At 37.4% G+C, this 17,610-nt stretch overlaps 1 protein-coding gene across 4 annotated transcripts in view; it reads left to right on the top strand.

The window, feature by feature from the left end:
* LOC118276605 (nephrin-like) overlaps positions 1-17,610 on the top strand; it is a 477,612-nt gene that overhangs the window by 413,970 nt on the left and 46,032 nt on the right. For all 4 annotated transcript variants that reach the window (XM_050699883.1, XM_050699882.1, XM_050699885.1 and 1 more), the window contains 2 exons: positions 4,830-4,962; positions 13,995-14,105. In XM_050699883.1, the coding sequence (XP_050555840.1) occupies positions 4,830-4,962; positions 13,995-14,105 (244 nt within the window). The remainder of the gene's footprint in view (positions 1-4,829; positions 4,963-13,994; positions 14,106-17,610) is intronic.

Here is a 17,610-nt window from a genome sequence, read left to right on the forward strand (position 1 = left end):
ACGTACATTATAATATTTTGTGGGTTAATGTACGTCGTTGTGGTATTGTATGTTTTATAATTATATTGGTAGGTGTCTTGTTTTTTTGCGCTAATTTTGCAATATCATTACTAGTATTGTAAATGTGAAAGTTTCTTTGTTTGGATGTTTGTCCGTCAATCACGCTGAAACTACAGTTGAGTTTGAGAGTTGACTTGGGTGATACGATACTTTTATCTCATTACATAATGAATGTACAAATACACTAATAAATAAAATTGGAGTGTCTGTTTGTATTATTAAAATAACCACTAACACAATCTTTTTACTACATGCAGTTTTGTCTGTCTTTTATTTTGTTTTTGGTTAATCTCTGAAATGGCTGGATCCATTTTGACTGGAGCACTAAGGAGTAACTTAGGCTACTTTTATTTCAGAAGAAAATCATAAAACAATTTCTATCAGACAAATTCTACGCGGCCGAAGTCGCGGGCAACAGCTAATATCTCCTATAATTATCAGATACGTACAAACCAATCCAATAGTTCTGTTTCCATGCAAATCGGTTACCATATCCGAATCACGAACTGATTTTATGACCACTACGAGATCGCGGCCAACTATGGAACTAATGTTGATAGAATTGCGTCAGTTTGCTAAACAACCGATGTGAATAATGCTAATGGAACCGCTAATCTGATCAATAGAGAGATCAGCAGATCTGTAGTAAAATCATGGAGGATAGAGTAATTATTGTAATCCTGTGGCCCTTAATATGCTACTTTCCTACTACTTTGTTAAATTCTATACAGTACATTTATTGACATCAAATTTTTACGCCAAATAGCATACTTATTAAAATCTATGAATGTAAATGTGGTATTGAAATGTTGAAATGATTTATTTTTGAATAAGGAAGCTACTCAATTTGAGATCCTGCATTAAATCTATAGATACTTACCTAGATGATATTATTAAGGATGTTTTTTCATACTCTTTCATAATCTCCACGCTTGGCAGGTCCATTGGAGATCGTATTTACAAAAGTTTGGGTTTGCTGATGAAAACTCGACTACCCGATATCTGCAAGTATGTAGTCAATCATCCAGCTCTAATGGCCCTTGCAACTACAAAAATAAATGTAATCCTCTGTGCCATCACCGAATATGCAAATTCCTAAATTACCTTATAGGTTACTGGCGAACACTATAACACGTGCACTTCTATCTCCCATCATCCCTTTTCAACTACAAAAATAACAAAAATGACAATCTCATTACGAACAATCTCTCCCACCTTTGTGCGCTCATCGTGTCAATACAGCCTGAGATGAACATCAATTTGCATGCTAATCATCTAATACATCTTTACCCAACCAGTATCGGATTAATGCATGCTCATCTTGTTATAGTTATTATCATAGATTACATTGATCTCGAGTTCTAATTGAAACTGCGGGTTTATTAGTTGTATTGTAGGCTTATGCTTAAGGGTGCTTTTCTACAAGAGATGTGCTACGAAGATGTAATAGCTAAAGCTTTGTAACTATGTGACCGTTTCGAGTGCTACTAAGCTATGTAGCTGTGCAAGGATGATGTGCAGGTCGAGTATGCAATGTACCGATAATAGAGAAACCATTCACAGCACGCATTTTTCGATTCCGTTTCCACCAGTTAATATCATTGGTGGAAGCCAAACGCATCCACGGCAACGTAGCATACCACATCTCTGGTTAAAAAACACCCTAAATCTAATTAGAATTTAACAGTTAGGACTTCCTCCTTCTGCGAAGCAGTCATGCTAGCTAAGGAGGAGGCGGGGCGCGTGAGAGAACGAACCTCTTCACGCCCCAGCCGTCGCGAGAGACACTCCGGGCGTCGGGGATCGCGAGACGATCTCCGGCCACCGTAAGTGCGGGTCTGCGGACGGTGAGCAAGGGTAGCTCGCCGCCCGACCAGAACCAGACCCGTGCGTGCGGCGCGTCGCGTTCCGCGCGCGCCTCAAAGAGCCATCAGACCACCACAGATGGGGCCCAATAGGGCTGATGCTTAATCCGGAGCTGCGGACTACCTAGCGGGTTTACAGGGGCTCCGGCTTGACAAGCAGGAGAAGGAACGGGGTGGTTTTTGTCAGTCATTGGATGATTTTCCCCCCTGAAAAAAAAAGAAAAAAAACAGTTAGGACTCTAATATTTTACACCGCCAGTCTTTCCGCCGGTGCTGTGTAAGCCGACTAATATAATGAATATCATCATTAACGACGCGCCGGTAATCAAACCTGAACGCTCCCTTTTGCCTCGGGCGAGAGATTTTGCCCCCTCAAAAAAAAAAACCACATAGGTAATCCTCAACACATTTTAAATAACTCACAAATTATATCATAAACCACAAGCCACCAAAACACATTACCCACCTTATTACCGTGTCGGTTAAGCAACAAGGATGCACAATAATTGTGCCCGAAAGCTATAATATTAAAATAATGCACCATGCCCACTGATGTATCATTTTAGCTCGATATTTCAACCAGGGTTGCAATTTTCATCGCGATAAAATATCAGTTGGATTATTATATTGGTATTTTTTTAGGATTCCTTCGTAATCGTTGAAACGGGACTTTATTATAAAGACTACACTGTTCATCTCTATGTCTGTTTGTCACCAGGCCTTATCTAATGGTCTAAGATGTACAAGTACGTGAATAAGCCGTAAAATAGACCTATTAATTTAATAGGTCTGTGGCGTCACATGACAAGTGACAGATGGCATGATGAAAATCCCAACGAACAACAGTTAGGCAGAAAGTCAAGCACGATCATCTCGCCTGGTCAGAGGATCCTCCTTTTCTTAGGGAACTTTAGTATCTCATAAATTTTTTTTGAGTATCATCACTACATAGTATAAAACAAAGTCGCTTTCTCTATCCCTTTGTATGCTTATGTCACAAGGCTGTAATCTCATAGTTCAAGTATTTTTTTTCACAGATTATACATTAATTATTATGTTATCGGTTTAATCACGTAACTGTTTTACGAGGAACTCGACTAGTTTCAAGCCATGCTAGAGGCTCATATTCATGAGCAGCATTCCGCGACACTCGCCGCGTCGTGTGTTTTTATGTATAGTACATGTATAATATATCGCCGTTGCACCTATACGAAGCTAGTACAAAATAATACGAGAATCTTTCTGCATGAGTCCGACTCGCTCTTATCCGGTTTTTTCACTGTGATTATTGCACATTGGTTCAAAAGGCTGGCGGTGATGCGATGAATCATAGCCATTATAATGCTTTTATTATAGTCATTGGGATTCATATGAAATTGGTATTGTTAAAATATATGGCACTGTATCGCGAATATTTTTTTCTGTGCTTAAAAACAATAACTATATAGTTTTCTGCTTTATTGGTACCATTATAGAGGATTCTCAGTAATAGCACTGATACAGTTTTAAATAATTTTATTTTATTTTATTTTTAGCCATGATCCCACTGCAGGGCAAAGGCCTCCCTACCCTCCTTCCACTCCTCTCTGTGCAATCGGGAAGTGTTTCAGTGTATCTATATTATAGGCTCCCTCTATATTCCAATATAACTTAACTGGCTTCTGCCAGCGACTTCGCCCACGTTCCCGTGGTAAAAAATATCCCATCCTCAGTCAGCTCATAATCTGTATACCAAATTTCATCATAATTCGTTCTGTAGTTTTAGCGTGATTGACGGACAAAGATCCAAAGAAACTTTCAAATTTATAATATTAATGTGATAATAAAACCCCAAGAAAACATATGAACAATGAACATACTGTCATACTGATTCTTCAAAACTGAACCAATGAGGTCATGTAATTTTATAATGTAAGTTTAAAATATGTCAAAACACTTCAATTTCCTTTTTCTACTATAACTCATTAATTCACACTTACCGAAAACATCGCCGTAAAAACCACATCAAAAATAAGAACCCTAATTACATACACACCCTTTTTTAAAGTCGGTTAAAACAGTGCCAAGTAATTGGCTACATCTTGTACCTTGTAATTCGGTAGTTCAGTAAATAATTTAGTATCGGCAGAGGGCGTTGTGATCGTAAATGGGGCCCTCGAGCTTCTGACACGGGGAAGCGGCCATTTTTCTCCCAATTAAAGCCTGGAGACTGTAATCTTGGTATATCTGTTAAAATTGATGTTTATCTTACGCTTACTACCGTTTTTGGTTTGTTTTGTTGCAAGCGTGACAACCGAACCCAAGATAAAATATCTGCGCTATTAATTTTATAAATGCGAAAGTATATTTCTTCGTTTGTTTATTTGTTTTTCATCTTACGTCTTTATTTAGTGATTTTTGGTATAGATTTAATGTCACGTGATAGTTGAGAGAAGCTGAAGACTGGCTTAATAAAAGCTTCTACTCCTTCTGCGCTGGCCAAAAAGTGATAGATAATGTCATTTTCTGGGTAAAATTACCATTCCATTAGCCTGGAGTCAGGAGACTCAGCGGTGTTTCACACACATGCCTCGGAAAGCACGTAAAGCCGTTGGTCCTGCGCCTGACCTTTCTCCTGTTGTGTCGGTCTGCCGTGCCATCGACGACGGCTTAGAAAGTGAGGAAACAGAAAGTGCACTTGTGTTTGCGCACACACTTGTGCACTATAATATTTTCTGCGTAGTAGTCTAGTCTAGTTAGACAGACTGGCCATCATGATCGAAACCGATCAGGAGATATTTTAGTATTATCAGCTCTTTTGATAGTAGAAGTTTACATATGTGTACTTTTTCTATGTATAAGGCTAATGCCATTTAGACCTTAGACTTACACAGAAATCTAACCTCCCCAATTCCTTTGTTACAGCATCGATCGAGTCTCTCCACGCGCCAACTGGGGGTGGTGTGGAGCTTCCTTGTGACGTCACACCAGCGCTGCCAGACGATCGGATGGGCCTGGTCATCTGGTATAAGCAGGGCCACGAGTCGCCGATATATACGTGAGTAATATTGCTTTTAATATAGATTTTTATAATGCTATAAGCCGGTAAACGAACAGATGGATCACCTGATGGTAAGCTAATAGCGGTAAGCAATCGTTGCCACCCATGGACACCCGAAACACCAAAGGCGTTATAAATGCGTTATCAGCCTTTTGGAGGTTAGGAATTTAAGGGTTGTTGGGGAATCGGGGAAAGAGAAGATTGGGAAGGCTACCCCCTTCTTGGGCCTCCGGTAAGCTCTTATATTAGATTTACGTTCTCTATTATTTATTATATTGATTATTGCGATGAATATTTTTATTAGATCCTCTGTAGAAGTGATCTACACTTTGATATGAACAAATAGCTATACTTGCTATACTATACGGATCGATCAACAAACAAACACATTTCTAAATTCCTAGCAAAAGACCTAATTTAAACAAATGACTTTGACTTTAGTTTATAAAAAAGTGTCAAAAACGATACTTCTAATCGTATTTCCATTTCAAACACAAAACCGACTGGACCTTCTCTCCTAATCCTGCATCATGGCTCAAATTAACTAAAGCATATAACGTATGATGGCAGTATGAATACCAATTATCAGATACAGTGCTGATACTGATTGGTATCATCATAATATGCGGATAGAGTTACTCAAGATAGATTATATTAGTACCTGCGTATAATAATTATGTTGCTGACAAAGTTTGTGTGTCGGGCAATGTTTGGTCTTACTAGTAAAAGAAAAGATGTCTTTTGTTTTTTCGAAAGGTTATGTAGAATAGAACCTTTATAGTAAAACAATTGATGACAAAGTATGATAAAAAATTACTGCACAGTTGGCGTAGAGCTTGCTCTCATGATAAAAATACTAATGAGTATACATAAATAGTTTCTTTGGGAAAGTTGTTTGTAATCATGAGTACAATCACGTGTTAAAATATCCTTCACTAATTACCAGTCACCCTATATAGATTTTTATTTTTCTATTCCGTCATCATCTCTATTATCACTTAATCAGCCATTTTGTCCAGAAATTAAATCTTTCTAGAATACCGGGATATCTTAGAACTTACCGTTTATTTTAAATGTGACCGTAACACAGTAATTATAACGCACATTATTCCATGTAAATTGACAGTTGGTTGTGTTTAGTATATTGATTGATAGTTATATCTATTGATTCGAAGCTTCGTTGTGTCAACGGTGATTGTGAGATGACATCATATTTAAATTAAATTGTAGACTTCTTCTCCTCCTTAGTCGAGTGGTCGCAAGTGCGACTGCTGGGCAAAGAATCTCGGGTTCGATTCTTAAGTCGGGGAAAGTATTTCTGGTTGCTGGTTGCAAGTACATATATGTGTGTCAAATAGGAGATCTCATATTCGACTCTTGAAAAAAAAAACTAAAAAAAGCCCAGTAACACTTTAGCCGATCCGGGAATCGAAATCGTGACGCCTTGCCCGGCAGTAGCACTTGCGACCACGCGACCAACGAAGTATATTTGCTACAATATTAGACATATGTTTGTAATGTTTCCGTGGCTACAACGCACACAAAACATTATTTTCTACCGAAAACTTGATACACGATAAACTTTACTAACACTCTCAACTATCACAGTCCACGGATAAGTCACAAAGTCAGAAGTGGACCAATGGACCAATAACTAACGAGCTAGTAAAACGGTCACATTCCTACATCGACACCGACTTATGATCGGCTCGATATAACTAATACGTTTAAGCCGCCATCAAGTTGAGAGGATATCAAAAATACCGCGATCCCACTTGACTGACAGTTCGATCCAAGATGGCGATCCAATATGGCGGCGGGTTATAGAGACAGTTGAAGTATTTTTTGACTGCGCGGTTGGCGCTGTGGCTGGACAACTGGATGCCGTGCAACGTGTAGCGGGTTCGATTCCCGCACGGAGCAACTCTTTGTGTGATCCACAAATTTTTGTTTCGGGTCTGGGTGTTATGTATATGTGAACTTGTATGTTTGTAAACCCACCCACGACACAGGAGAAAATCCTAGTGTGGGGCAACGTTTGTATAAAAAAAAGTTAATGTATACAGCTGAAGAGTTTGTTTGAACGCGCTAATCTCCGGAACTACTGGTCGGAATTGAATCATTTTATTTTTTTTGTTGTTTGATAGTCCATTTAATGAGCTGCGGACAACATGACAGAGGTTACCGGGGCTCCGGCTCAAATCAGGTGAAGGAACGGGGCGGTTTTTAGTCAGTAAGAGTCCGACACTCTCTCTAGCCTCACCCAAGGCGGGAGAAGACATTAGATGATTTTCTCCCCTCAATTTTTTTTCATTTATCGAGGAAGGTTATTTCAGTTAGGCTATAAAACATCACGCTACGATTAATAGGAGCCGAGCAGAGTGGGTGAGCAGTGAGCTGGTAAGAAATACAAGCCATGATGTCATCTTAAAACCCAGTATTGATTTAAGATTATCTAGGCACAGTCGTTATGTAGGATTTGGGATTAAATCTATGTCTGAACGCTACATCAAAGGGTTTAACTGATGGCTAAAAGCCCTCAATGGGGGGATGAAAGGTGGATGAAGGGGATAAACCCCCTGTACTGTTCCTTGTATGATAGGGAATTGTCGTTTGCGGTAACTAGAGGTCGAATAGTCGCTTGGTATTTGTGATGTAACGAAAATACAACTACCTCGTTAGGTTTGTCGACTGATTATAAGCACCACTGCCGAGCAAAAGGCCTGGATTTCGATTCTCAGATCGGGTAGAAAAGTAAATGGGGTGTTTTCGCTTATTACTTAACTAGTTACTTCCGCGCGGTTTCACCCGCTCTGCTTGGCTGCTATTGGTCATAGCGTGATGTTTTATAGCCTATAGCCTTCCTCGATAAATGCACTATTCAACACAAAAATAATTATTCAAATCGGACCAATAATTCCAGAGATTAGCGCGTTCAAACAAACAAATTCTTCAGCTTCATAATATTGGTATAGATTTTCAGTAACTGCTCAGAATCTAGTATTGTGCTTGGTATATGGTAATTGGTAGTGGTACATTGAGTGCATAATGTTGTCTACCCTTTCGAATATAAAACGCCGTGACGAGACGTTACATTTAACTTAACTGCTACATCTACAGCCCGATTTACAACCTAATACTTATTACGTCGTAATGACCACCTCTGTCTACCCCTTCGGGGATAAAATGCGTGACGTTGCGTTGCGTTACTTATTATGTAATTGACCGAGTTCTTGCCTCGTAGTTATTGAAGTGTAAATCGCTCTTAATTCTCATGTAACCTAGTTTCAAAAACAAAACCTAACTATTTGGGTACGCATAATTCCCCCTAAAAATATACCCAAATATATCCAAAAACTAAAACCGTACCATACTTCCTGAAAACTCTGAAAGAAGTTTTAGTACAACCATAGTCATAAAAAGGTATTGAAAATTCCGTGAATACGATCCCAAGTTGCGACATTAAAACAAAGAAAGAGCCATTTTTGTTTGTTTGTTTGTTAGTACGTTTGTTTGTGGAACACATTATCTGAAACTTGTCGTTTAATGTGTGCGTTGCGCTATTTTACGTGATGTGGTTAGTTTTGGGACGAATAGGAATATATTATGGATAGACATTTTGGCTAAATAGCACACATACTTGAGTCTTTGACTGCCAATAGAAAACTATTGAAGGCAAATTCTCCGCTAACGTCGGTCACCGGTGACCACCACGGCGTTCAATGTGTTAACACGCATCTATAGCACGCATCTTTCCATATAAAAAATATAGCTTAGCTAAGTCCGTTTCCACCAGTGCTAAGCTATATGTACCAATGAATATGATTGGTGGAAGCCAAACACATCCCCAGAAACGTAGCATAGCACATCTCTGGTAGGTAAATACACGGAATACTTTATGAATAGAAATTGTGGCTAAAAATTAATTTGTGTTTAAAATCCACACCCCCAATATTATGTGAATGCCCCACTTATGCCAAAATCTGTAAACTTGACAGGTGGGTTTGAGATTCAAATTAAAAATATTCACTTTTTACAAAGAGCATTGTGGCCCTGCCAAACTAAGCCAACTAAGTGACTGCACATTTATGTGCAGTCACTTAGTTGGCTGTTATGATGGTATGGTATGATTATGTTACACGCGTGAAGAGTTAGGTAGAGATGCATTTTACTCTATAGTTAAGTTTAGGTTTAAAATAGATATATTTATTTATGAAGAATCACACACATAATTCGTTTACTGAGAAACAATGTTTGCAATAAAAACAATATTTATAGAAGAACAATATTTATAAATTTAGAACTTGAGACGGGATATTTACCATGTTTATTTATATCTATGAGTTGCCAATATTTCGATACTGTTGCAACCGCCATGCTCACGGATGAACTGATATTAAAAACTTATAATATAGTTAGCATACGGCACCTTACCGCTACTTGTAAAATAGACAGACAAACGAAAAAAAACCAACTCTAAAAGGGTTCCGTTAAATCCTATTCAAGATACCGACCTTTAAAAACAAACAAAAAAAGCGAAAGAAACAAAACACTATTAGTTCTCACGTAAAAAAAAATACTACAAAAGTCAAGTAGCGTCAGGGGACACTACTAGTTAAGTCTAATCCTTACATAATCTGTCAATTTGGATCCCCACGTCACTACTGTCAAACGTTTCCTGTCGGCTGTCAAACTTTTGTTTTTTTTTTTTTTGTTTGTTTGAAACGAAGGCTTATTCGTGATCAAGGGATTTAGATGACGCTCGCGTTTTAGGGTTAACGAACGCTGTTTTAATTGGAGGGTTATTACTTATTGATTTGTGGTTTTGAGGTTGTTTGTGTGTGTTTTTTGTGGGTTTGAAAGGGTTGTTTAGAGGCTTGTTATTTTTTTTTAATAAGGGAAGTTCATCGTTACTGGCGCATCTCTGCTTAACCCCCTAAAGAATAACTATACTATTAAATTAAAATCTTACTAATATTATAAATGTAGGTAATGTAATATTCAAATATATTTTTGTAGTCTGGCAATCAAAATCAAATCATTTTTTTCTTTGCATGTGAGATGTCATAGATGTGAAAGTTTGTAAGTTTGTGGGTATGTTTATTACTCAATCATGATAAAACAACTGAAGAGATCGAAATGAAATTTGGAACAGGGATAGATAATGGTTTGGAATAACACATAGGCTGTTTTTTATCCTACAGGGACGTGGACGAAGTCGCAGGCAGAAGCTAGTATTAGACATATAACTATTAACCAACAAATAAATATTTTACAAGAACCATAAAAAAATCAGTTTAAATAAAAGCTTAAAGTAGTTTTTCTCAGAAAACTCTCCCACCAAGAAACCTGCCAAGCTCGGATGGTGATATTAATTGCATTTCCACTCGCTTTTCGCAAGTTTCAGTCTTGCAGTGAAAAAATAAAACTTTATAATTTATTTGTCGTGAAAAATATTTGTTATAACTAAGAATGAAGTGAATAAAGTCGTGAGTATCACATTTTTTTATTAACCGACTTCAAAAAAAATGAGGTTCTTAGTTCGACCTGTATGTATGTTTGTATGTTTGTGCGCAATTATCTCACGTTTAGCTGAACCGACTTTGATGCGAGCATAACATTTTTTAGCACAGTATTTAGACTTGGAAAAGGTTTTGGGGATATAACCTCACTTAAAAAATACAGGCGGTTATAGGCTTTTATAAAACGTCACTCCACGATCAATAGGAGCCGAGCAGAGCGAGTGAAACTGCTAAGAGCTACTTAATTAGTTGATAATAAGCTTGTTTAAAACTACTGTCACAGTATTCTCCTTATATGGGATATTAAATTTTTCATCAATCAACAAATTAACGGACACACAATTAAATGCGTCTATATCTATATAAGAAAAATAATAGTTACCAGATAATAATTTTGACTGCACGGTTGGCGTGTTGGCTGGGAAACTAGCTGCCGTGGAACGTGTAGCGGGTTCGTTTCCCGCACAGAGCAACTCTTTGTAAATTGTTGCTTCAAGTTTGAGTGTCATGTGTATGTGAAAGTGTATGTTAGTTAATGCACCCACAATACAGAAGAAAATCCTAGTGTGGGGCAACGTTTTAAAAAAAACAATAATAATAATATGCAAATACAAAACCATAAATAATATCTACAATTTCAATAATATGTATAATCCCAGAAATAATCTACTTCTACACCCATTTCTCTAACATAAACTACAAAGAATATTGGACTATAAATTAAATTAACACAATGAAAACCGACAATTTATTGAAATGAAGTGTTGAAATGTATTGAATCTAATACATTTAAAATTAAACCACTTCTAGACTTCATAGTATAAATAATTACTTGAATATATTATAATAAAATAACTATTTGACTATTCAAAAACACGGTTATGAAACACGTTTGTTACTTTTAAAACATACTTAGCTTGCGTTGAGACTAGAAAACGAAATACATATGTCAGTATTGCATTGTTACGTACAAATTGTAGTTTGTTACAATTTATTATTCCTTTTATTTTTTAAAGGAACACAGATCACCTGATGTTACGCAATCTCCACAAGTGCGTTGTCGAACTTTTGGGGTTAGGAATTTAAGGGTCGTTGTGGAATCAGGGATTAGGAAGATAAGGAAGAGGAGTAATTGGGCCTACGGTAACCTCACTCATAACACGCAAGATTTGTTTCACGTTGGTTTTCTCTGAGGCCGTGGTATCACTCCGGTCGAGCCGGCCCATTCGTGCCAAAGCATGGCTCTCCCACACTTAATACTATAACACCACACATTACTACTAGAAAACGCATTTCAGCAAAGAACCATGGCGTAATGTAACCTAAGTGTAAGTTTTCTATTGTCAAAATAATTTCACGGTCAATTTTCGAAATCTATATATATATACAGTATATTAACTAAAAGAGGGCGTTCCTGTTAACCCGTAATAGTATAGCATCCATACATGCTAAAAAAAAGTATTACCATTCAAAAACAAAATTTTTTTTTTAATATTTAAAATATTCACCAATAATTTTAAATAGATACGTAAAAGAAACACTGCACGCGTAGTTGAAGGAAGGCAATGTTGCAATTTATTGCTTATTTTTCTATGCTGATATTTTCATTTTAATCTATTAATGATATAGATTAACGAGTTTAAAGGAACGCCCTCTGTTAGTTAACATACTGTATAAGTATATATAACTCACGGAAGGTACAGCGGTCTGTTTGTGTGCTCGGTAAAGATAACTAAATAGTTATTTAACCGTTTTATTAGCCGTTATTCAACACGTTATTGTATCGTTATTTTTAACGATATAGAGTAGCGGGTTGTTAGGTTTCGTTATGTGAATGGGTATCGCGTTCTTGTTTGATCTTTGGGGGATAATATAAAGGGTAGTTATAATAGGTGTAGGATGGGTTAACAAATACTTGCTACTAGTTATTTTATTTAATACTTGTATTATTGTCAGTATCGTTGTGAATGTTGTTGTGGCTCGGAGTTTTACACATAAGAAATAAACACTACTATAAAGTTTGTACCTAGGTTAAGTAAATGTAGTCTAGGATGAGTTAATGATAGCCCTCAAATTTGCAACGCCTGAAAAAGGCCGTTAAGCTGTACATAACATTTAAATTAAGACCTGTAATACCTACCTTAACATGCAAATAAATATTTTGAGTTTGAGTTTTAAGGTTCCCCCTCCCCCATACAGGCGCATTATTATAGTTATACACTGCTAGTTATACATTGTAGTTATACACTGCTTTTTTTAAGGGGAGAAAATCATCCAATGACTTCTCTCGCCAGGGTAAGGCGAGAAGGAGTGTCAGACTCTTACTGACTAAAAATCACCCCGTTCCTTTTCCTGTTTTGAGCCGGTGCCCCGGTAACCTTTAACGTTGTCTGCAGTTCCGGATCGGGCTCTTTGAAGTTACACACTGCTGCGATAATAATTCCGCGAGAAGTAGGACGTTCCGTTTCTCCGTCCTGCGATATTATGATATGAGTTCTAGAATGTTTTGTATCAGGACGCTAACGACCGTACACACACCTACGAAGGTAACGCGCTCTCTGGCCTTTGGTCGGCAGTGGCCACTCATAGGTTGTGGATGTGATGTGACAGCGGATCGTAGAACTTCGAGTGCAATTTGGAACTGCTAAACACAAATTCCGATATCGACGATACTTTTTACTACTCGGGAATCGAACCTTTTCTACTCCTTCATAGTAGGACGTCACGTACTCAACATTATTTTTATTATAATACAACTTTTTGCTTTACATGGTCTCCAATTCTCAAGCGATTAATATTAACAATTGAAACCCATCCAAAAACCAACCTCGATAAGTGTAGCTTAACCGCCCTCTATATTTCAAATCTTAAAAAGTAAACATTATTGTGAAATACACCTTGAACTAGTATTATTAAAACTGAAATTGCTTTGTCGGTGTTTGAAAAGCTCTTCATATCAGTAGAATAGAGAGTGATATAAGTTTTGATATTAGTTTTCAAGTGGTATGACTGTAGGTTCTTAGGTTTGATTTTTGAGTCAATATTATTTGTGAGCGGTTCCAACAAAGCACTTAGTTCTTAGTAGTTCCATTATAAGCATAAAGTTGGTGTCCAGCTAAAAGTAATCGATTAAATTAAAAACTGTAGTTGCCAAAATCCCAAAAAATAAGAACAACAATCTTTTTATGGGGTGAAAATCATCCAATGACTTCTTCTACCTTGGGCGAGGCGAGAGGGAGTGTCAGACTCTTACTGACTAAAAACCACCCCGTTCCTACTTTTACATTTCGAACCGGGGCCCCAGTAAACTCGCTAGGTAGTCTGCAGCTCCGGATATCCCGTTCTTACTCGGGAACGATTCGGGCCGGAGCACCGGTAACCCGCTAGGTAGTCCGCAGCTCCGGATCAGTATCAGCCCTACTAGGCCCCATCTGAACTAATATCGGTTAATTTATTCGTTACTTGTTTCTAACTTAACTAACTAAATGTTCCTCTCTTTGTCCTCAGGTTGGATACTCGAGAAGGCGTGACGTCACACTGGGCTGATGCCACCCTTGGAGTGAGGGCCACCTTCCGGAGTGACACTAGACCTGCTGTGCTAGTCCTCACTAAATTAAGGTAAGTGATATTTAAAAATACCACTCTTTACAATTTTTAAAAAATACTAGTACCGAAAGATTAGAAAAGAAGACTTTTTTAGGGGGGGAGGGGCAAATCGTCTAATGGCTTCTACTGCCTTGGGCGAGGCAAGAGGGAGTGTCAGACTGTTACTGACTAAAAACCACCCGTTCCTACTTCTGCTTTTCGAGGCGCAGCCTCGGTAACCCGCTAGGAAGTCCCCCAAGACAGGCTTCAGCAATAATGGGCCCCATCTGAGGTGGTCTGATATGCCATAATCTTCATGATTGTCAGCTAACTGGAAGATAGTCGCTGATTTTAAAGATGCTGATTTCACAAAGGCTTATGAAATTTAAAAAGATACCCTTTCTAATAAAATATCTTCAAAAATAACTTGTTTATATAATACACACAAACCTGATACTACACTATAATCTAAAACACGAAAACTCTAAAATATGTAAAACCTAATCTACACTCACGGTGATCCCTAAACTACATACTAACTTTTAACTACAAAGATAAACTAAAACCCGAACATAACTCCGTGTGTATGTACGGGGGTTTATGGCCTAAAACATGATCCTAATTAAGGCCAAACACAACTGCGGGCTATGAGGTTATAAGCTACATCTAATGACTTGTTGGGCCCTCTGTGCAGACTCCGTAATGCTCCACTATCATATCTCTAATTAAAAGATAAGGCATGGCTTTTTGGTGTAAGTGAATTCGGTTTTTGTGGGAGATTATTGGCTGTTTGAGTATTTCCTGAAGCTTAAAGAGTAGGTCTACTTTTCTCTGGTTATTTTGAGTACAACACATTTTTTTATGGAATAAGCCGGCATTATTTTTTATGGAATACAAGGGTCACTTGATGGTAAGCAATCGGCAACCTCCATGGACACCCACAACACCAGAGGCGTTATAATTTCGTTACCGACCTTTTGGGGTTAGAAATTTAATGGTTATCGGGGAATCGAGGAATGGGAAGACTGGGATGGGGCCTCCGATAACCTCACTAAATATAACGAAATGTGTATTGTTGTATTTAGTACATTAGCGTTGTTTCACGTCGGTTGTCTATGAGGCCGTGGTATCACTTCGGTCGAGCCAGCTCATTCGTGCCAAAGCATGGCTTCCACACTTAAGAACTAACTCACGAAACAAATACAAAGAGGATACCTATGTCATAACTGGATTTGCCTTCAAATAAATAAATACAGACACTCGATCTCATGTAAAACATTCTCACATGACATCAATTTGCTTTGAGGAAAACAAAATAAAATGTATTTACGTTAATCAAATTGTTTAATTAATTGGTAATCTGAGGTAAATTGCTTTACTGTTGATTGGAAAGGATTATACTAATTGAAAGGTATTGAATTACCAAAAAGGAAGGTACATATATACATACATATATATATAAACATTCTTAATTATATGTGTGAGGATATAAAGAGATTACGTTTCCATTGTTTTGTTAAGCTGCTGTTAAATATAATAAGGAAATGAATCTGGCTTGACTTGACTCGCCTCTTACTAAGTTTTTTTTTTGGTTTTTCTAAACTTAGTGCAGAAGTCGGAATTGTGTTGTCTGTGATAATATGGGTTCCCTGTCTAATACAATCGATGATGACCTTCATAGATTAATTGGCGACAAGTAGGTCTTATTTAGGCGATTTTTGCTATACTTATTATTGAAACCATATATAACAGCTCACACCATAGGACCCACTTAGGGCTTCTCCTAGTTGTACAGTCTCTTGTGTCTTTAGGCTTAAATCATTCTGTGTCCTGCGTTAAATTTACCGAAACAAGTGGAAACTATTGTTTTTTTTTCTCCTCTAATAATATATTCTGTTTTATTTCGTTGCGTGATCCAATAGAGTCGTTCATGTCTCTGGGACTTCACAGCCCCGGTGTTTTCTTGGTTGTATTTACTGTAAATCCTGGCTTACAGGAGATGCAGCGGTTTTGGGATGTTGTGGCGGGGTTTTCCCTTAAAAAAAAGTAGGTCTTATATGTATCCGTACCAATCTGTCTTCCGTTTCAGTGTTTTTAAAAACATGACTTTATATTTTCGTTACATATAAAAACTTTTGAATTCATAGTATCGAAGTCCTGTTAATTCAATTTGCTCGCTAAAGATAAATGAGTGTACTTATAGCAAGTTGCTTGATAACATTAAGGTTGCTCGGAGGCTAGTAAGACGTATCGCTGCACTAGCTTACCGAGAGGTTGAGGACGGAGTAATGTATAGCGGCAGCAATTTTGTTTCCAAGATGGTTCTAGAATATTCTGTTTTACTAGACTGGCTTTTGTGGCATCGATTTCACTCGATTACATACCGTTTTTTTGTAGTAACTCGTAAATTAATAAATTACATAGTTTAATATCACCTTTAGTTTTTAGTCGCAGAGACCAAACAGCAGTGTTTCCTAATAAAATCTAAACCTTTTAAACTAAAAAATAACAATTTCTTAATTGAAATTCACAATATTTGCGTGACCTAAGAACTAAAGTTATAATATGTGTAAATGTGTGTGTAACCTCGACGATCCCAATTCAACTAAAACATTAACAATATCCGAACTACGGTTGGGTAAAAATCCGTCACAAAATAGATAGGTATTCAATCGACCGACGAATCGATATAAAAATACTTTCGATGCCATAACTTGTGCCATGTATCGATAAAAAAAAAGAATAACTCGGAGCAATATCTCGGATTTCATATATCGCATCGCATCGGTACGTTTCGATTAGTTCCATCAATTTGTAGCATCAGAATGGTTTAGAAAATTTATTGTATCGATATGAGATATCGATTTCGATTCGATGACAGCGCTACTATCGTTCTAATCGGTCTTGTGTTTTATTGCTTTTCGTGTGAACGTCACTGGTTGTCTTTGTTAAAGAGTTTTATTTTTTTTAAGTGGCTGCATGTGAGCAAGTTGTATAGGGTTCGATTTTTAAGTCGTAGAATATATTGTTATAATCGTCTTCTCCAATGTCCCACTCATCGCACTGACTTTCTCCATTCTTCCTTTTTCGTGCAAGGCATTTTTCTGTGGAATGCGCTCCCCCAGGATATCAGGATGGTGTCAAGTCGTTTAACATTTAAGAGGAAGATTCGCGAGCTTTTGCTAAAGAGGTTGGCTGATTCATCACACTGACTATTCTCTATATGCAGTATGTGTTATTTATGAGTATATATATATTTATACAGGGTGTCCCTGAAATCGACGTCCAACGGGCACTAGATGATCAGCAAGGTTCCAACTGTTATCAGAAAAATATAAAAAAAAATCTAAGTCCTACAGTTTTTAAATTACAGTGACTTATGTGTTATCCACGAAAAAGTACACCCTGTGCCAGTCTTTTGACTCTTGTTGCTACAAATATAAATTTTTTCGTCTGCAGTCTTCCTTACATTATCCTGAATAGTGCTCCAGTAATATGGAATCATAAATTCTTAGCCAACTGCTTTAGATTGGAAAAC

This window comes from Spodoptera frugiperda, chromosome 17, assembly GCF_023101765.2.
Source record: "Spodoptera frugiperda isolate SF20-4 chromosome 17, AGI-APGP_CSIRO_Sfru_2.0, whole genome shotgun sequence".
In the NCBI taxonomy this organism is placed as follows: Eukaryota; Metazoa; Arthropoda; class Insecta; order Lepidoptera; family Noctuidae; genus Spodoptera; species Spodoptera frugiperda.